General features: G+C 41.6%; 2 protein-coding genes across 2 annotated transcripts; one reads left to right on the top strand and one right to left on the bottom strand.

Moving 5' to 3' along the window:
* The first annotated feature begins 21 nt into the window (after positions 1-21).
* capza1b (capping actin protein of muscle Z-line subunit alpha 1b) lies at positions 22-5,761 on the top strand. Its single transcript, XM_017414931.3, has 10 exons — positions 22-147; positions 1,328-1,391; positions 2,127-2,178; positions 2,370-2,433; positions 2,526-2,732; positions 2,820-2,899; positions 3,027-3,105; positions 3,846-3,917; positions 4,028-4,090; positions 4,240-5,761. The coding sequence occupies exons 1-10, from the start codon at positions 109-111 to the stop codon at positions 4,378-4,380; spliced, it is 861 nt and encodes a 286-aa protein (XP_017270420.1). The 5' UTR covers positions 22-108; the 3' UTR covers positions 4,381-5,761.
* A 552-nt stretch (positions 5,762-6,313) lies between these two features.
* cttnbp2nlb (CTTNBP2 N-terminal like b) lies at positions 6,314-19,996 on the bottom strand. Its single transcript, XM_017415176.3, has 5 exons — positions 19,721-19,996; positions 17,528-17,635; positions 10,258-10,509; positions 9,760-9,867; positions 6,314-8,208 (listed from the first exon to the last, which is right to left on the bottom strand). Exons 1-5 carry the CDS (start codon positions 19,724-19,726, stop codon positions 6,931-6,933), a joined length of 1,752 nt encoding a protein of 583 aa, XP_017270665.1. The 5' UTR covers positions 19,727-19,996; the 3' UTR covers positions 6,314-6,930.
* Between the last annotated feature and the right edge of the window lie 586 nt (positions 19,997-20,582).

Below are 20,582 nucleotides of genomic sequence, written 5' to 3'. Positions count from 1 at the left end.
ACGGTATTAAAAAAAAAACAACAACTTTGTGTTTGTGAATGACAGTCGCGCTCGCAGCAGCGGATCTCTCTCAGTCAGCTGGAGTAGGTGGGATCACACAGAGCCAAGATGGCTGACTTTGAGGAGCCGCTGTCAGATGAAGAGAAGGTTTGAAGTCTTTGTTCATTAAAAAAATGTCGTATTTGTACTGGGGTATTTGTGTTTTATGTTTGCGTGCAGTAAATATTAATAACTGAAAAGATAGTACCAGATTTTGGTGGTCTACCCAGATGATAAACTTGTGTTTAAGCTACCATTAGCTAACTAGCTCAGTAGCCCAGTTGGTTAACGGCGGCGATATCAAATGTTGGGAGACTTTGATCACTCACTGGATGCCGTGGTCACTTGTTAATAGTTTAAAAGATGCATTTAAGCTGCATTGTAATGTTTGTTTGGGAATTACACTGAGCGGCAAGTTTCCCCCTCTCGAAATGTTGGCTAACATTAGCCGCTAACGTTACTTTGCTTTTCTGGGTCAAACAGATTCGGTTGCAGCTCAAATAGTTTCCTCGACCTGGAATCAGTATATCATGAGCCTTCAGTTTAGTTGGAGATTCGTAGTGACACTGCATTGAACCAGTGACGGTTTACCACAGCACTGTGTGGCAGCAAAGTTCACAAAAGTAAAAAATAAGACACTAAACTGTCTCCCTGCCACGTAAGTGAATACAGATAAATCATATAAATACCAAGAAGCAAGAAAGTCAACATTCCCCTGATAGCATCAAGGGATGGTTGTTCTAGTTCGTTGACCTTGTATGGAGAAGTAAAGGGACAATTGACACCATATAAAGCCTTATTGTTCCTGTTCAGACAAGCTACTTCTCATTTAGTATCTACTCTGTACAAGTTACACAACAGGAGCAATTCTGTAATTGTAGTCAATTTCCTGAAATCTTAAAACTGAAGTTAGAAGTTACATTCTAATAAGTAATACTCTCATGCACAGCTATTTGACAACAACCGATCAGTGAGTTAATTAGCCTTTTCTAGATCAGTATGCTTTTTGTCAAACATATCGGCATGTTTCATAATCAAGTCTCTTTGTTACCTGCATGAGCCAATAGAGATACGATCTCATGGCTTGCAACCTAATCAGAGGGAAAGGTCAGAGCAGAGAGCCAAGTTTTGTGCCAGAACTCATTGAAACTTTATGATGGGAAACTTGATTTTGAATATATGTTTGTTTTATTTAATGAGTAGTGTCTGCTGTCAGGCATGCTAGCCAGGTCTTGTGTTAGTTAAATAATGACAGCATTAATTGGTTGCATTTAATTTGCTTCTACAGGTCCGCATAGCGGCCAACTTTGTCACCCATGCTCCTCCTGGAGAGTTTAATGAGGTCTTCAATGGTAAGAAATTGAGGATATTCTAGTCAAGATTTTAATCTGTGATACCAGTCTGCCTTTTAATACTGACTATGCCAATACCGAGTCTTAATTCTAAGCTCGATTTTCCTACAACCTTGTATTGCTTTTCTTTAATTCAATGCATTTGTAATCCATCATGTTATTAAACTCCTCATATCATCCGTAGCTTTTTAATAGTTCTCGCAGTAGCACTAATAAGGACACGGGCACATCTGATTGCATCCTTTATACGCTCTAAGGTTTGAGATTCACTGAAGTACGGGTCATTCAGTACTGAAGGTCTTTGAATAAATAAGTAGTCAGCTCTGTGTACTTTGAGACTGAACTAATAGGACTGGGCAAATTTACTTAATCTTTATTTAACCAGGGAGTCCACTGAGATTAACATCTCCTTTTCAAGGAAAACCCATGTAAGGACTGTGTTTAACCAAGCCAATTAAATCAGATAAAATGCATTTGTTGCTCATGGCAAACTTTATACGGTGCAGATAGTGCTGTGTGTTAGATGATGCCAGTGCTGGGGTTGCTTAATGTTTCTAGCTTCTACTCCACACAGGTGTTTCGTCATGTTGTTTCACATCTAACTTAAAAGACTTTCTGGGTGTCGAGGTGTCCTCAGTGATGCAGTACCAATCAAGGAAAAACAGCCCTAATCAGGACTCAGGTTATTGGATTTTGTTGCACTGTGCAAATGATGATTTCTTTTTTTCTTACTAGATGTGCGGCTTCTTCTCAATAATGACAACCTTCTTAGAGAGGGGGCTTCTCAGTAAGTAATATTTGACTTGCATCAGAAATGCAGATTTTCACAATTTGCACTGAAACATTTTGTCTGTTTATTGTTGTGTAGGCCACAATAACGCATCTTTATAGTGCTCATTTTAAAATGTATTTTAAAAGCGTTTTGATGTTTTGAACGTCTTCTGCCTTTTCTCCAACTTGGAATTTTTTTTCTTTCAGCTCGTTTGCCCAGTACAACATGGATCAGTTTACTCCTGCCAAACTTGAAGGATATGAAGAACCGGTAGGTTTTCCTTTCTTAGTCTTGTTTCAAAAAAAAAAGAAGCCAAGCTGCAAGTCAAGAGTCTTCAGTCGATTTTTGTCTCTCCTCTGCAGGTTCTGATCACAGAGCATGGTGACTTGGGTCAGGGACGTTTCCTGGACCCCCGTAACCAGTTGTCCTTCCAGTTTGACCACTTAAGAAAAGAGGTCAGCGAAGTGCAGCCTTATGAAGGAGACGGGGCTCTGAGAAGATGGAGAGACGCCTGCGACACTGCCCTCAGTGCCTATGTCAAAGAGCACTACCCTACAGGAGTCTGTACGGTGCGGAAAACAAAAGCATTTGGCAGCTTGAAAGTTAAGCATCACTGACTGCCTCTTAACCATGGATTTAATATTGGTGTGTTGCAGGTTTATGAGAAGACCGTTGATGGTCAGCAGACAATTATAGCCTGCATTGAGGGCCATCAGTTTCAACCCAAAAACTTCTGGTATGGTGTCGTCCCTCCAAACAGCTGTTTACAATTACATCTGATTATATGTAAACATGTACTGTACACCTGATAATAATAGATATCTTAGATCTTCTAAATCTCTTTTTTTCTTTCTCCACCACAGGAATGGCCGCTGTAGGTCGGAGTGGAAGCTCACCCTTGGTCAGTCCACTGCTCATGTGGTTGGAGTATTGAAAATCCAGGTCAGTGTGCACATTTATTTTGAAAAGAAATGACAAAATAAGTAACCCATACGGAGATTTGGAACATTTTTCTCAATTTGTATTCATTGGTAAGTTAATTGTAAAACATATATCAATGTAAAGACTGACATTTTTTATATTTTGGATTTCAATAACGTATATAAAAAAATGTGGGGACCAAATAGTTTAAACTCTTAAATTCTTTTGAGCTTTGGGACCAAACCTTAACCCTGTTAGACTTGACTGACTCTGTTTGTTCAGATGAAAACCAAAATCAGGGCATCTAGGCGACGTGAAATTAAAGTGGAGGTCTCTCATCTTAAAATTCCATCTAGTCATAAATTATTCAAGTGGTAGCATAATGCGACCAGATGGTTTAGGTGCTTCATAGGGTTAATTTACATTTAGAAGGATAACATTGGAAAATTGGAGTTCACCCTCAGTTTAGGTCATTATGTTCCATTAGGATAAAAACAGGAAGCACACGTCCAAGATTGTCCAAAACCTTTTGTAGGATATTTCCAGTAAACTAAGAAGACGTAGCAGCCTTCTCACAGCTCAGCTCTCGGTCTTATAAGGAGGATAATTTCTCTTTTATTCAGCACGTTCAAGCTGGGCACACCCTCTTCCTGATTTATGTTCAGATTTATAAAGTAAAGGGATTTCTTTATCCCCTCACCAGTCAAAGATAAATAAATCAGAAATATTTTTCTAAACTTCTTTTGTCTTTTATTGTTTAGGTGCACTATTATGAAGATGGGAATGTGCAGCTGGTTAGCCATAAGGAGATAGAAGATTCAGTACCTGTGACTGTAAGTACAATACATTACTTGCATAGCCTGTCAGCAAAGTTTGTACGACAGTTGCGTAGTCTAAAAGGTTGTATGGTCTAAAATGATCATTTTGTGTTTGTTTTTCATAGAATGAAATGCAGACAGCTAAGGAATTTGTTGACATTATTGAGAATGCAGAAAATGATTACCAGGTAAGCTCCCCGTTCCTTACCAAGTGTTAGGTAAATCAACTTTGGCTGGTTTTATTGTTATACAATTGATATTACATAAATACCGAGACATTTTATCTAAAAAAAAACAGTTGTCCGTTATTTTGTTTTCCTCCATTCCTTGCCCTTAGACTGCGATCAATGAGAACTACCAGACCATGTCTGATACGACCTTTAAGGCCCTGCGTCGCCAGCTGCCTGTCACACGCACCAAGATCGACTGGAATAAGATCTTAAGTTACAAAATTGGCAAAGAGATGCAGAACGCCTAGAGGAGGGTCAGAGACCGACCAGGAAGACAAACACTCTCATGGGCCTACAACCCATCTATATATGCTCAAGGACTAACCAAAGCATAACTATATCAATATGAGGCAAGGAAATAATAATAATAATAATAAAAAATGTAACGCAAGATTTGCTGAGTGTTAGGGACAGGTGTGTTTGCTGAATGGAAAGTGCAGTTGTGAAAAAAAAATGGTTTGGAGATAGGTTATTTTTGGGTGTGTGAGCTGTGTTGGGACATTGTGCAGGGCTGTGCTTAGGGACTGATTCATTTGGAGTTGAAAACAAACAAACAAAAAATCTTCCACTGTTTAAGGAATCACAGAACCATCTAAGTTAAGTTCAGGTTGAGAAGTTCCAATATTTTTGTCTTATTCAAACTGATGTGGAGCTGTGGACAAGCCGCTGCTCTCAGCACCCAGGGCACAAAGCAGCTGATGACAGGAATCAAGCACACCATCACAAACCAAGGATTTTTTTTTTTTTTTTTTTTTTTTTTTTTTTTTTTTTTTTTTTTTTTTTTTTTTTTTTTTTTTTTTTGGACATTGTAGTTGCCATCTATTGTGAATCTGGAAATCAAGTCTACTTCTGAAGTCATGATAATATTAGGAAAACAATTAGTAGTCATATTACATTTTGATTAATAACAAAACGCCTTCTTTCTTGGTGAGGAACACATATATATATAACTGATACAATTTAAGAACAGCACAATCCTTGACATGGCCCTGTCATACAAGTGCTCCTGCTCCGGCATGTTTGTCTGCATCTGTCGGGTCTGAGGGAGAGAGCTCCACTGATGTCTTTCCATTCGTGCAAGTTGTGATGACAAAACTGAAGCTGAAGCCACCTCAGAGCTGCTGCATCCATGATCCATTCTCCGTTCGCTTCCTTTGGCAACATCCGCATCACTGTACAGCTTTTCCTTTGCATAAAAGGAAAACATTGTCATATTAATCCGAATTTATTTGCCAAAATCTCTTTCCTATGGTAAAGAACACCATCCTCCCGCTCATGTGTGTAAATTCCTAATTTAATATGCTTCTTTTTCTTTTCTTTTCTTTGTCGGAGTCTTAGATTATTGCACTCTTAACTGTAACAAACTGTGTAATAATCGATGCCAAGAGAATGCAAAGCAGCTGCCACATGGCGAGATCATTTACTGTAAATGTAACGTTACTCCTGTCAGGCCACGGCGTTCTCTATTACATGACTTCTGAGCAGGCTGACTCTGGGTCAGTTACTTGTTAGCTGTGCTATGTGCTGTGTTCAACCCTTACAGTGTACTACAGCTGTGTGCCGATCAGTTAAAAAACTTCAAGACTGTACTGCCCCATTCTGTTCAAATAAATGGACTGGACATCTTGGCTGGATTGTGTATTTTCCTTCTCGGCTGTGGGATTTAGAGCCTTCCACGAGCCTTGTTTCTATTAGAAGGTTCAAAACCGAACTGTACAAACCACTCTTTAAAGCTTTGGCAGGTTTGATAAAGCCCTTATAATAGGAAAGGGAATGTGCGCATGAATGGATTCATAAACTAGCTTTAATTATTTGTCATAAAATCAAAAGTTAAATACTAAACCCCACTATTACCAGAAGAGACGATATGTGTAAATAATTGGACAGATGTGTCACATTTACAGTAGAAATCTTAAAATTTTATTGGTCAGTATGTTCAAAATTATGAATCACTTGTTTATTTATTCATTTTTATTAGAAAACATGACAGTGTAGTATTGTTTGATTTATTTGAAATAGAAATCAAGCATTTCTGAGTAAAAAAAAAAAAAAAGCAAGTGACAGCAATGTAGTGCAAAATGTTCTTTCCCTTTTCAAGACGAGACTCAGTGATTTCATGACGGCACGTGCATGCGACGTTCGTTAAAAGGAAATGCACAAAACTGAACATATTTACAGCAGAACAGTATTTCTGGAGTCCATCTCCATAAAAATTGCATAAGGACTCATCAGACAAAAAGTTAAACCTTTTTTTTTTTTTTTTGTGTAAAACAGTAGCAACGTATTTGCTTTGCCCCACGCTCCAGCTCTTTTCTTGCCCTGTGGGTTTGAACAGTCTGTTTTTACTGGGACCGGACCGACAGGTTGAGCGTTCGGTGACCAGAAAAACAACTGCTCTACGATAAACTCACCTTAGCTTTTCTTCCGTAAGAGGAAAAGAACAATTAACAGATCTGCTTCTTTTCTACATGTCGTTTTCAAACATTATTAGATGGAAAACGACTCATAAATACTTAAATTCTAAAAAAAAAAAATCAACTTAGTAATTCTACATAAAACAGCAGTGTTAAAGTAAGATATTAAATCTAATAAAAGAATCCAGAATATATTTTTAAATAGTTCTTTTCTGATAGTTTCTCAGGTTTGGTATAGAGGTAGGGGTGCAGGAAACTACATCTGTTCCAACACTGAAGTGTCTTGATTGATGATTTTTAGGTGGTTTGAAGATGGGGAATTACAGTAGCGGTTGATTTTTTTTTCCCTCGCTTGTTTAGCAGTTAGTTTGCATAAATTGGTCATTAACTACTGGAGGATAAAACCAGGTCCGATTCCGTGGCTCCCTCCTTCCCGTTGTTGCCGTGTCCGCAGTTCCCCGTCAGCTCTGGGAAGAGGCTGGTCCGAGCGGAGTGACTCGGTGAGCCCGGAGTTGGGCTCATCATGCCCGGCCTTTTGTTGGCTGCGAGTAGAGGGTGGGTCCTCTCTGAGCGGGGAGTGAGAGGGGAGCGGAACCCCGGAGACAGCGGCCCCGAAGAAGGGGACCTCGCCCCCGTAGGAGATGCTAGATTGCGGTAGTCCGTTCCGAACGGAGAGCTGCTGATTGGTGACAGCTTGCCTCCGGCCTGCTGGCCGGTAAAGCGGGACAGCACCTGAGTGACGGTGCTGCGGGCCAGCTGCTTGGCTGAACTGTGCTCCGGCGGAGGGGTGGAGCAGGTGGTCGGGGAGAGGTCCCTGGGGGAGAGGGGGCCGCCATGCTGCTGCTGCTCCAACTCGGCCTGGGTCTGGAACTTGTGCCGGGCGGCCTGGAAGCGCTGGTTGACTCCGGCCTGGTAGGCGGACTGAAGGAAGCTCGGACTGCCCAAACGCTTGGCCAGAACTGGAGAGGTGACGGGGGAGCAGGAGAGGGAGGATGACGCCGTGCTGGAGGGGGAGTGAGGGGGGAGGTGAAGAGGTGAATACGGAGGTGCTGCACTTCCATTTTCCACTCCATTTTCTGCTCCTCTCCCCTCGTGCGCTGACGAGTCTGTCTCTTTATGAGCGTTAAGGCCATTGACCTTTGACCCCAGGGTGGATTTAGGGGCAACATTTATCTTTCCATCTGGCTCAGTCTGAACAGAGGTGGACATCATCACTGGGGACGTGTTCGTCTCCGTCACAGCTTGCTTTGCCTCTTTTTTCAAACCTTGACTTTCAGCCAAGCTCTTTTTCAGCTCCTCCACTTGCTTTGTCAGCTCCCCGCTCCTCTCCTCCTCTGCTCCGAGTCTGGCTTTCATCCGCTCTCGTTCTGCGTCGAACTCTGCCAGCTGCCCTGCCGAGCGAGCCTCCAGCTGGGCCGCCCTGCTCCTCTCGTTCTCGAGGACGGCCTGGAGTTTCTCACGAGCGCTCGTCTCTTCTTGCAGCAGCGCGTGGAGCTTGGAGACCTTCTGGGCCTCCTCCTGAGCCTGGCTGCTGGCCTTCTGCAGCTCCAGGGTCAGGTTTGAGGAGAGCTGCTTCTGCTGGGACAGCGACTCCTCCACCTTGCTCACCACCTGAGCTTGTTCCTTCTCCAACCTCTGCACTGTTGCGCGCTCCACCTCCAGCTAGAACATAACCAAAAAAAGAAATGCATCAAGGTGAGGAAGTGCTTCCATTTTTAACCACAAGGAGGCAGCATTGCACAGTTTAAGTTTTTTTTTCCCATTTCTGAAAACATATCAGCTTTGTGATATGATTTCAACTTCTTAAATTAATCCAATTCCAACAGGTGTCTTTAAAAAATTGACAAAATAACAAAATAATCACCCGCCCCCAAACAGCAAAAGGTGGCCAATAATGTTTTTTGCCCGAGTCTGTGTATATGTGACTGTCTCTTACCAAAATATCTCATGAACCACTGGATGAATTTTGATGAAATCTTCAGGAAATAAGCACTGGATGTACATCTATAATTGATTAACTTTTAAAGTCAATCCAATTCAATATGGACGCCACCCACCAGCTAATCAACTTTAGCCAACACAGGCACATCTGGCTACAGCTCGATCAGTTTTACAGATATTGTGCTAAAATTTGACGTGGTGGCAACTGAGAGTCCTTCGCAGCACACACTCTGAACGTGACATCTTGCCGTATTACATGAGACAGAGCAAAAAGTTATTTTCAAGGTTTGACCCAATTGGCTACAAGTCAATCATTTGTCACAATAAGATGATCTGAGTTTAGAAGTCTGGCATGAAAGGTGGTGGGCGTTATGAATTAAGAAAAAAAAAATTCTAGATTTGAACTTGATTAGACACCAACAGAATTAATTGCTAAACATACAAAACAATGAATTGATGCTCACAATGACTAAATGCCTCTTGTTTCTGTATCCACTATTTGAATTTGGCAGCCCATAATAAACCGCACTTGCTGTAATTTAGGTCCACCTGAATCCTAAAGAGGCAGGAAAAAAGAAACTACGTGTTGTTTAAGTGTCAGAGAAGACACAGAAAGGGGACACTGCTCACATTGCACCTTGGAAAAGAACATTTTGCTGGCGAGCAAAGTTAATGGAAACCTCAGTTTCCCATGAGGTCATTAGAAGCTGACCGATTAAAACCTTTGATGATTATTAGAAGGAAATGGAAGGTGATAAAGTACAACTGTGTGTGTGTGTCTGTGTGCATGGTTTAAGCCCCATAAAAACACCAAAGGCAGGAGATCCTAAGGAAGAGACTCAGGAACCCACTGTTACATAAGCTCCCTGTGTAACTGTGCTCACAGTGTGTGTGTGTGTGTGTGTGTGTGTGTGCGTCAGCTGACCTTGCATTAGACGTGGACATCCATTATCTCGGGTTTCCTGAGGCCATAAAGCCCCATGGCTGCTGGACAACTAAACAATGGCCTCTTCCTCGTCTGTTTCCCCTGGAACAGTTCTGTGCTTGTGCGTACGGTAAGAGTGCCTTTGTGTGTGTGTGTGTGTGTGTGTGTGTGTGTGTGTAATTTAAAAGGGCCAAGCCCTCTCCACCCTACTGAGTTACATAGTGGAGCTGCACTGATGCTTCCCTGCTCAGTCACTAAGTTTTACATCATAGCTAAAACCGAGCACACAGTATAAATTCACACAGACACAGCAGAGGCAGACTGTACGTTTGACCCGTCAGACTGACCTGTTGGAGCACTTTGTCTCGTTCTGTTTGCAACATGAAGGTGAAATCAGCACGCCGTGCAGAGTCCTGGCTGTATCGCCGTTTCTCCTCCTCCAGGTCAGCTATCATCTAACAAGAACACAGACAATAGTAAAAACAAAAGACAATACACAGTTAGGGTTTTTTGTTTTTTATATATATAAATGCAAATCTTGAAACTAATCTCATTCACTAACAAATGATTTTACTTTAAATTACATCAATGTAATTCAGAGGTACAGTAAATGTGCAGCATCCCACTTGTAAGCAAAGCTAGAAAGTGCCTCACCTATTATTTCTGTGTGTGTGTGTGTGTGCTGTCAGTTGTTAATGTCAAACTAATTCACGCATGTTGTTCTTCACACACCCATCTAGCTTTCTGTACAAGTGTGGGTCCCACTGTGATACAAGCAGGATCATACCTCCAAACTACAACTCTCCAAAACACAATTCTGCACGTGGGTGTGATTCGCCACCTACCCTCCTGTGTCTGCTCTCGGCAGCAGTCAGCTGTCCCATCATCCTCTCCTGCACCCTCTTGCAGTGAGTCATGATCAGTTTCAGCACAGCCAGAGGGTTCGGGCCCACTGGCCGAGCCTGCAGATGCGTTTGAGGCTGCGCGAGCGTGTTCTGTCGCTCCGCGGCTTCGTTGTCCCGCTGCAGGGCCAGGAATGGATCGCTGAGGTCATACTGTCCGTAGTGCTCCTGGACGAAAGCATCCCTGTGTTGGGCCTGACGGATGAGCGTACGACAAAACACGTGTAATTAGGTTTTGAAGTACAGCAGGGCTCATTATGTCCCGTTCGTTCCTGACTGAGCAGAAATCCTTGTTCATGTAATATTTGATAGGATGTTTCCTTTCTACTATTAAGCACAGGGTAAAGAAAATAATGGTTGCTCGTTATAAAATAATGTATGGAAATTAAAGGCCTAGCAATCTTTGAAGGAATGCTTATAACCCACTGTCTTGTGTTTTAGACCTAGATAATCTTATATTGAGAGGTAAAGGGGTTGTAGCTGTTCTGGTTAAACCTTAAAAATAACATTAGCACAAATATTGCAATATTGAATTATCTCACATGATCTATTAGTGTTTGGATCATGTATTGTGAATGACTCTCAGCTACTACTGCACCAAATTTGAGTGAAATATCTGTAAAACTGACTAAGCCATGGCCAATTTTATGTTTGCTAGGATTCCAGGAGGTATTCCAGTGAATACATTCAGAGAGCTTCCTTAAATTCTGCTTAGTGATTCATGAGACATTTTGCTAACATTATAGACAAATGAACACACACACAGACATTATCACTCTGCTTCTGGTGGCTGGCGATAATAAGCAAACAAGACATAGTTTGGAAGACAGTGTGCATCAGTATTTGCTCAGGAAGTCAGTGGTGCTGTAGTCAGCATGAGCTCAAGCAGATGGTCGTTCCTGTCAACCCAAACACAAAGAGGTGAGGCACTGCTGTCCAACCCCCACAAGGGGCAGATGTTAACTCCTCCCTCGGGATGCAGGGGTGAAGGACTGAATCATTAAATCTCTCTTTCACGCACACACACACACACACACACACACAGAAGAGCTTTTAATAAGTTGCTAGATTAACTGAAACATATTTGCTTTAAAAAAAAAAGGCTCACAAGAACCCAAATCTTATAGCCAACCTAAACTAATTTTCCTTTGCTCCACATTGCAACCTGATAGGCCCTGGCTGACCTCAGTCCTGGTCACAGTGTCACCAGGGGGTCTCATTAGCTCCAGAACAGTTAGCTGGTTTGAGCTTTGAGGCGCTCGAGGTCAACTTGGAGTCAAAGTCCTACTTCTCGAAGCACATGTGAAAGACATCACACCACGTGCCTTCAGGACACCTATACTTTTCTCCTCATGGAGTCTTCATTAGCGACTCCAAACCACGAGCTCCTGTTGTTCCTCAGCACAGGCTGGCTTTCTTGTGTTGGTTCACTGCCATTTTATGGAAAATACCCCCGTCTGATTCTGCATGTCTGTCGTCTTTTCCTCACTTGCTCTGGCACAAGTAAGGATGCTGCATTTGCAGATTTTTTTTTTTCTGTGAATGAACAAAGTATAAAATCCTTAGTAAAGTGTGGCCTCGTGGATTGTCCTCTGATCTGACTCTGTAGGAGTCTAAAAGTGAAAGAGAGTATTAGTGATTAGTGTAGATGTGTGTTAGTTTCTGTTTCCTTAACAGGAAAATGTGAGGTTCAGTGTAGGCTTTTACGATAAAGCATTAAAGCTTCTTCATCTAGACAGAGACAAAACTGCAGCTTTCTTTGTTAACAGTCTCAGTCTTCATGCCACAACCTTTAAATAGACCATTAAAGGCTGCGTGCGCTCTGTCTGCATATGTGTGTGCAGAGGCCCAAACTTAGGATCTGGTCGCTCGTGTTCTTTTTTTTTTTTTTTTTTTGTCAGGATAGGTCTGATCATAATGACAGGGTGTGTGTTCCTTTATGAAAGGGCACAACAAGCAAATCCAGTCGGCTGTAAAAGCTCTCATCCCTGCCCAACTAGTGACGACAAATATCTCTTATAGCAAGTTGTGGGAAAGAACACATTATGCAAAAACAACTTACAAGTGTACTTTTGCATTTTAAACGCCGTTGCCTTTGAAACGGACGTGCTTGAGCACGTTGCCTTCTAATGCATTCCTGCTGCCAAGGTGCGAGAGAAAAACCTGATGCCTTTCACCTGAAAAAGTCCTCTGTTAGTCAGGTTCCTACAGCCTCGAGGAATAAATGTGGCCTCTGTGCACATAAAACAGCCGCAGCGTCCAGTTTTCTGAGTAAACCTCTAATGATTGTCACACATTGACCTCAGCAGACAAAAATCCCAGCTCTAAATGGGACTGATTTTATTCCACTGATTACAAAACTGCAGATCTTAGTCATTCGTGAAAATCTTCTTGGAAGCTCAACTTTGTGCTTAAATTGTGAATATGCCTACTTAAAACAGGTCACAGAATAAATTGCATTATCTATTAAGTTCAATTTAAACAAACCAGTAAACTTACAAGATGAATAATTTTGGACAAATTGAAGAAACCAATGTTGCTGGAAAAGAATCTACAAATGAAGCATGCAAACTCCAAAATGTTGGCCTAAGAGGTGATTTGCGGATGAAAAATAATCCTTTTTTTTGCAGATTGAACAGTAAACACTAAAACATACGCGTAAGGAGACCATGATGTCAACAATAGGACCTTACAAATGCACAAAAAAAAAACAACAGGACTTTATAAAACACAGATGGAGTCGACAGAACACAACAGGTGTGCTGGTTACAAATCTAGAGCAGGCGTGAGAAAGAAATGAGAAGGCAAGACTGACAAAGTAACTAATTCTGCAAACTAAAACAGGAATTAAAGTCACACAACAACAAAACACACACCAAAATCAGTGAATATGAAAAAAATTCTAGTCTATTTTGTGATCAAGTTTTAAATTTTGTCTTGTGATATTAATCTACACATGCATTCATGGCAGCGGTTCACTTTACTAAGTTCAATTCAAAAAAAGATCCTGGAAAGGAAGCCATAAAACTTATAGTCAGAAGAGGGGAAGGTTAACTTAACACAAGTAAATATAGTATAATAACCTACAATATAAAACTCAAATACTGTAATTCTTCAACAAGACAGGAAAGAATGAAGCTAATGAGTAATTAGTGTTGAGAGTGTAGAACTCCACAGGACACTGAACGCACCGTCAGTGAAACCACTCTGGTTTAAAGTCAGCGAGATTTCAGGCCGTGGAGATGGGAAAGTTTTTTGGGGACGTTGGTTCAGCAATTTCTTCTGTTCCCCCTTGATGTTTTTTTAGAGACTCAGATGCCAAATAGGAGATATTTTAAATTGGAAAAATATGGGGAGGTTGATAACGGCCGCTGACATTAATCTGTGACTCTGGAAAGTGGCAGAATTGCCACATCTAAAGTAAAGCATGAATACAATTGGTGAGCTTTGTGAGAGGAGTCTGGTACGTTTTAAGTTGAAAGTGAGGAAAAACTATGTAAATTGGTCTCTGCACACTTATTTTCAATTAAGTATACTTTTTTTTATTTCTGTGTGTACAGGTTAAGTTCACACTTCCTTTGAAGGTGTAAACTTTGATAGAATAAAAAAGGAACTTGTAAGATTCTTTAAATGTGTTCCATTTGTATACTTGACCCGTGAACACGGCTTGAGTCTTTAAATAGAATGAAATGAGACAAAGACAAAGAGGGAGTGAGAAAAAACAAGCTGTTTGGCTTATGCTTTTTGAAGTATAATTAGGTTTAGGGCTCAGGCCATATCCTCCACACCTCCCACCCACACATTAACCACAGATGGCCCCTGAGATAACAGAAAGACACCAAACAAAACCCCTCGGAGTAATGTTTAACTCAAATATTATCATCAGGAAGCAGGTGGTCTCAGCCTTTGGTCAGACACTGCTTTTGGTATAACATTTATTATCACAAGGTGTAACGAGGAAGTACTTTAGTTTATCTTCGGACTGGGTAAAAAATTAATCTGCGAGGCGGTTCGCTGGCAGCGGCACACGGGCAAACTTTTACATGAAATCAGCTTTTTATTTTCTGAGACCGCCCGTCGTCTCGGTCTGGCCTGGCTCCTGTGATTGTTTCGGTTTTATTTGCGGTGGACAAATACTCTCCTGTTCAGTGCAAACAGCAGGGAAGGGTGGAGATAGATATCAATCTTTGTTTCGAAGTTCGGGCGAAAAAAAAAAGGCTGTCGTGAAGAAGGCATGGTTACTCAATCAGTGTTGCTGTAACTTGTGTGAGCGCCAAAAAACAGATAAACATCAGAGTCGTCGCTGTTGTCTGAAAATGCCCTCTTTTAAGGCCTCAAATAGTTGACATCACCTACTATTGCGTTAAAGCATTATTACAGGTGTTACAATGCTTTAAAGGCAGACCTCCTTATAGTGACTGCTTTTCTTTTTGTTGTTTTGGTTTTTCTAACCCCTGTTTCCCCAACCAGTCTAAATTGGACTGTGACTCTTCGGTAGAAGCAGAAAACACCCTCTTATCTGAGCAGCCCACTCCCCCCCATCTCTATTGTTTCTGTAGTCAAGGAAACACGTCAGTCTGCAAAATTAGACAAAACATTTTAGGATTACGGGACATGACATCATATAAGCAACAACAAAAAAAAGTCCTCCTGACAAGAAAAGCAACATTTGCACACATAATCCTTGCTTTTTTTTTAGGTAAACAGTTGTCAAACAGCAATAATAATTATTCCAGACCACTAATTAATGTCTTAAAAGTAGCTGAGAGGACTGAGTATTTCAAGAGCAGGTGTGTTGCAATGCCTGCAGAAAACTTTTGTCTATGCTCAATTTGAACAAGGGTAATAATAGCATCGGACTCCAACAGAGAAGCACAATTGTCAGAGCCAAAAATATGCCACACCTCTTGGAATGCAAGAACTGTTCGGTGCGAGTTCTCCGGAATGTTCCCTCTAGTAAAACTGCTAGTTTGTTTTCTTAGCGTTAAGAACTGGAAGCAGTACAATCAGGAATCTGTAGAGACAAGTCCCAGAAGTGACGCCACCTCGGGTTGTATGGGAACGCCAACGGAGTTCTACGCTTTCAGGGGTTCGTAGTGTAACGTGAAGGCTTAAAAGCAATACAACACCGGGGTTACGAGCAACCCGCGTGCACCTTAAGCGCCTGCTGCTGCGAGGAGAACAACATTTTAAGTTGGTGAAGTGTGTAAGACAGAGAAGGACAACTGGAGTAGACCTTTCTAGGTGCTATTAATGCACAAAGACGGGGCGTAGTATTGTCTTGCTATTGAACGCTGATGCTCTCTTCTGCACACAGTCTGCCCTGGAAATGACCAGTCAGTAAAGCTGCACAGGCCCTCAGTGGGAACAAGGGAAGTCAGTGATTTGAGCCTAAAACACTGTACATCAAGTAGGGTTCTGTAGAAAAAGTTATGAACGACAAATATTTGAATTACTGTAGATAGCTCTTTGAACAACCTCAATTCGGAGAAATAGAGCATAATTTTAACGAGTTGACAAACTAATGGCTGGTCTGAGCAGGCCCAAAAGCAAAGTGGGTTGTTTTCATCTTTAAACAACTGTATTCCAGGCTGAACTGGAAGTGCTACAGCTAGCTGCCGCTAACTGTGCTTGCAAATAACCATAAAATTCAATGTAAATAATTGTAAAATTCAAAACTGTCAACAATGTAAAGGTTTATATTGTCTTTTTTTTAATGTGGGGAGAATTTTTGAAGACTAGATTTCTTTGTAAGAAGGCACCAATCCACTTTGGATTGATCCCAGTCTGACTAGTCATTAGCTTGTCAGTCTGGGCAGAATTAAACTATTTTTCCAAACTGACGCCATTCAGTGAGCTATCTTTCCACTGGACCCCCTCCTCAAAAGATAGAGACCACCAAGGTATGCGTATGTCGGGGTTGGAGTAAGACAGATGAAGGAAAACAAGAGGCAAGAAAGTGACCAAACTGTGCACTCGTCCTAGCGGCGTGATTGAGTTTTGAGTGAAACTCTGAATGCTTCAGATTTCAGTTAGTGCCGTTGCTATGGCTTTCTGCGGTGCCATGGCACTGAAATTCTTTCACGATTACAGCCACAAAAGCCCTCCAGATAAGCTTCCCCAACGAGGCCTGTGTGTTTCAACAAAACAGTCATGGTTGGCTTTTTTCCTTTTTTTTTCTTCTTCTTCTTCTTCTTCTTCTTCTTCTTCTTCTTCTTCTTCTTCTTCTTCTTCTCATCAAAGATTCACAACTCCAGACAATGAGTCAAGCATTCATGGGCCGGAGCAGTTTCACCCAAGCTTGGGACAGCTGCTGCTGTAGTTGTGAGTGTGAAAAAGCAGCCAGCGGCACGGAGAAAGCTAATTGGACTGGACACACACACTGAGGAGCATTGTTGCTGAAGTAAAGCTTCACTCTTTCAGTAGAACACGAGTGAATGAGACGCTAAGAACAAAATAAGGGATGTAAGGGACAATTACTGGAGAAAACGTCCTCTAATTCTAGACAGCGGCGAGATTGAGGTTGAGTAATGGTGTGCTTCACAATGTGTACTTTGGTGAGTCAAGCTTGTCCGAAGTCTGAGCGGTCCCAAGTTGTCTGGGTCACCTCTGCCTTCCTCTGTTGGAGCTTCTTTAATCACTCTCATAGCCTGTTTTAAGCATTCCAAACACAGCTTGATACAGGTCAAACAATTGCTGCGAGGTTTTTGAAGTACGCACACGAGACAACACGCCACAAAGGCTCAAAATTCATCCTCTCTGACTTTGACTTTGACCAAGTTTTACTTTTGTTGAGGAAAAAAAAACCAGTTTGTCACTCAAGACACATTTGAGACACCACCACGCATGACTCGTCTGCACTCGATATGGTTATACCCACATGGGAACGGTGCCGGAGACTGGTCTGACCAGCAATAATACCGTTGTTGTGTTGTAATAAAAGGCTTAGGAACCCAAAATAGGCCCTTTGCCATTGTCTCCACAAGCTCTGTTTCCTCAAGTTCCTGTTTACACATCCCCTCCCAGCTCGCTCGCATACTTTCTGCCGATGTAATGCTGACATTTTTAGTAATAAATAGCGCAATGATGATGGTGTTTTATTAAATGGAAAGCTCAGATAGCGGAAACATTACTAAGCACATAATAGTTCTATTTGTGTATGTACGCTCTGGTGTTATTGAGAAAGAGTGGGATTTCTTATCAGAAAACTCACTCTGAGGGTGTGTATGACTACATCCTGAGCTTCGAGTTCTCCCTCCAGAATACTCAGGAGCGTCAGCAGTTCTGCTCTGCTCAGAGCCTCCACATTCATCTTCTCCACCTGAAGCAAGAAAGACAGGAAAATGTGTCATAAAATAAGCCAACAGATGTAATACTATCATCAGAAGAATCCTAAAAATGAAGAAAAAGGGAATGCTTTAGAGATTTATTAATGGATTTATGTGTGACACAGAGAAAATTGGATCGTTTGATTTGTACAGAAGTAATTTACAATGGGACATGTGGTCCCATCTGTGGCCTCCCCGGGCTGTGCTCAGGGTTATAAACAGGAAGCTATTAGCATATCTGCACATTTACTGGCTTTGGGACTGAAGCCTGTCTGCTCTGTTCAGTTCCTCTAAATCCTAAGGTTGTTAGACAAATTTGATTTCTTCAAACACTTAAAAAAATGTTTGTTTGTTTTAACATCTTAGTCATCCTGCACTTAATGGCTTTATCCTGTGATTCATCATGTAGGCCCTGTGGGATCACAGAGGCCACACATAACGCACTTCACACAGCTGGCATTAGCTGGAAGGCTGTAAGAACAGCCCAAAAGTTTTTCGAGCGATGAAGTTGCCGTCAGATCCGTTCCTTGGAATGCGTTTGCTCCCCTGTGTGTTAATTACGTGTTTAACAAGGTAGACGTGAGCTGTAAAGTCTGATAACAGAGGCTCTGTTATGATCAGCTTGTCGTTCACGCTCCACACTGTGTTCTGATTAAGTGCCAGTGTGCCAGATTAAGTTACTTGGCATTGTTTTTTTTCTGAAACTGTGCACGACTCTTACACAAGACATCTCTGTGACGATCTGCCACGTGGGTCTTAAATCTAAAGCGGCCCAGCTGAGTTTAGATCTGCCGTAGGCGAAGGCACGGAACTTTTATTGTTTTGTTTTTTTAATTAAACCGGCAAGTAACTCCCATAGGGAAACACCTGCAATCAGTCGTTCTTTGCTCGGGTTTTGTCTGAATTAAGAGCAAACCCTTCCCTCTCACAATGAAAAACGAGAGTGTTTACGTTCTTACAGAAGCGTCCCAGAACATTCTCTGTCCCCCCCAAAAAAATTCCTTGGTGTTTTCGGTGGCTAGCCACACACTCATAACAGAGCAGAGCATGGATCTGTTTTCTTTTTTTTTTTTTTATTTACAAGCTACTAACTTCTTTGGGATTTTCAAAGTGGTTCCCAGCCTTGCCTATAATCACACATTTGGTTGCATACTTAGATATTAATTTAAGTGTGAGTGTGCGTTTTAGCTGTTGGCCTGGCTTCCTATTTGTCACTCGATATCCAGTCTTTACAAAATCAGCTACCATGGAAAAATCCTTCCAGCATTCCAGGGGTACCCACACCATGGGAATGGTGAAGCCCGCATACCCCGAAGCGCCAATGGATGGTGCAGCCTGGCTGTGTGAGATCACACAAGAAACAGCCAAGATGAGTAATTTCATGGGTTTGCTTTAATATAATGCAAAGACGCAGAAAGCGCCTAATAGGATTTGTTGACTAAGTGAGGGTGAAAGTGAGACTGTCATGTTCCAGCATGTGTACCTGCTACAGTATCACCAGAGGCAACTTATTGTTTTATTTTTCTTGTTTGTTTTTGTTTGTTTGTTTGTTTGTTTGTTTTTATACCTCAGATAAGGTCAGAGCTGAAGATAATGAAAGGTTGTGTTTTCTCAGGAACAGCACACAATCCACCTGCCGACATCATGGGTCTTTGTCTGACACATGGGGACTGTCATTATGTTCAAAGATGGCACCACAGACCTCACCAGAAAACATCGCATTAGCTATCATTAATAGATTACCTCTTGTGAAAATGGAAAAATCAATACTGCATCACTATTACTGAACTCACGCCCATTTGAATGAAGCTGAACTCAACACAAACCCCCTGCAAACTCCACCATTGTTCTGTTTATTTGTGATTTATTTATTATTATCGGGTTCTGTCCGATATTTGGCTTTAAAGTTTCACGGCAAAGCCACATATTGTGCAAGAAAAGATCAGTTTGGGTGAGACCTACTTCTATTTGTACTTTTACCTTTTTCCCCCCACTAAAACAAAAAAAGCTAATCCAAAGTATAGATAGTATCTCTAGTCGCCCGTTGGCTGTTTCCTCAGCCTACCGTGTGAACGTACCTTCATGCGCTCTTGTCTGTTCGCTTTAATTGTTCTCCAAAACCCCAGAAATGAGACTCCACAACACCATGAATCAAAGCACTCCACTGTCACAGGCGCTTCTCTGCTCTCGGGCGAGCGTGAACAACAGACGTTCAGTGACGAGGCGGCCGGCCAATCACGGAGCGGCAGTGTAGCCAAACGGACCAATCTCTGCGCGAGTTGCCTGAAAAGGGGCGGGGATATGGGTGTTCCCGGGTCTGTGGGATAAACCTCTTTGTTTCGGACGTCCAACGGTGGATCTCTGCACACTCGTGTTCTGTTGTGATTCTGCTGTCGTAAAAAAAAAAAAAAAATGTTCGCGTTTTATTGCTCCTCATGTTCTTGGTTAAACCGTGAAGTGCACTGTATTACACTGAAAGTACAGTTCTTTTTGTCCAGGGGCATTAAAAATGTAACTAAAATAAAATAAAATAAATGATCAAAACGTGCCTTCTCTCCCTCGCAAACAACTCGCATATTTACGTCCTTGAAAACTATAACGAACCTTTTATTTTTAATTACCTGCAAACACCACTCCCTCATTTCATAAATAAATAAGAAAGAAAAATGGGAGGACTGTTTCTCACGATGTTTCAACTCCCCTTTATGGCTAAATGATAGTATCACACCTCAACTGTCCCACTCATTTCACAGGAGAACATTACAATAAAACTATAAAAAATTTACTCAGTTAGCCTGTTTCTACCTTCTAAATCCAGCTCATAACCAGTCTAATTTTTCAAACAAAAATATTCACTTCAGGTGAATTGTGACTTCTTAGTTTAAGTTTTTATTATATTTACTAGAGCCCTATCTATCTATCTATCTATCTATCTATCTA

This window comes from Kryptolebias marmoratus, linkage group LG8 (genome assembly GCF_001649575.2).
Source record: "Kryptolebias marmoratus isolate JLee-2015 linkage group LG8, ASM164957v2, whole genome shotgun sequence".
NCBI classification, from domain to species: Eukaryota; Metazoa; Chordata; class Actinopteri; order Cyprinodontiformes; family Rivulidae; genus Kryptolebias; species Kryptolebias marmoratus.
The sequence above is the reverse complement of the archived record's forward strand: the minus strand, read 5'-3'. Positions and strand labels throughout refer to the sequence as shown.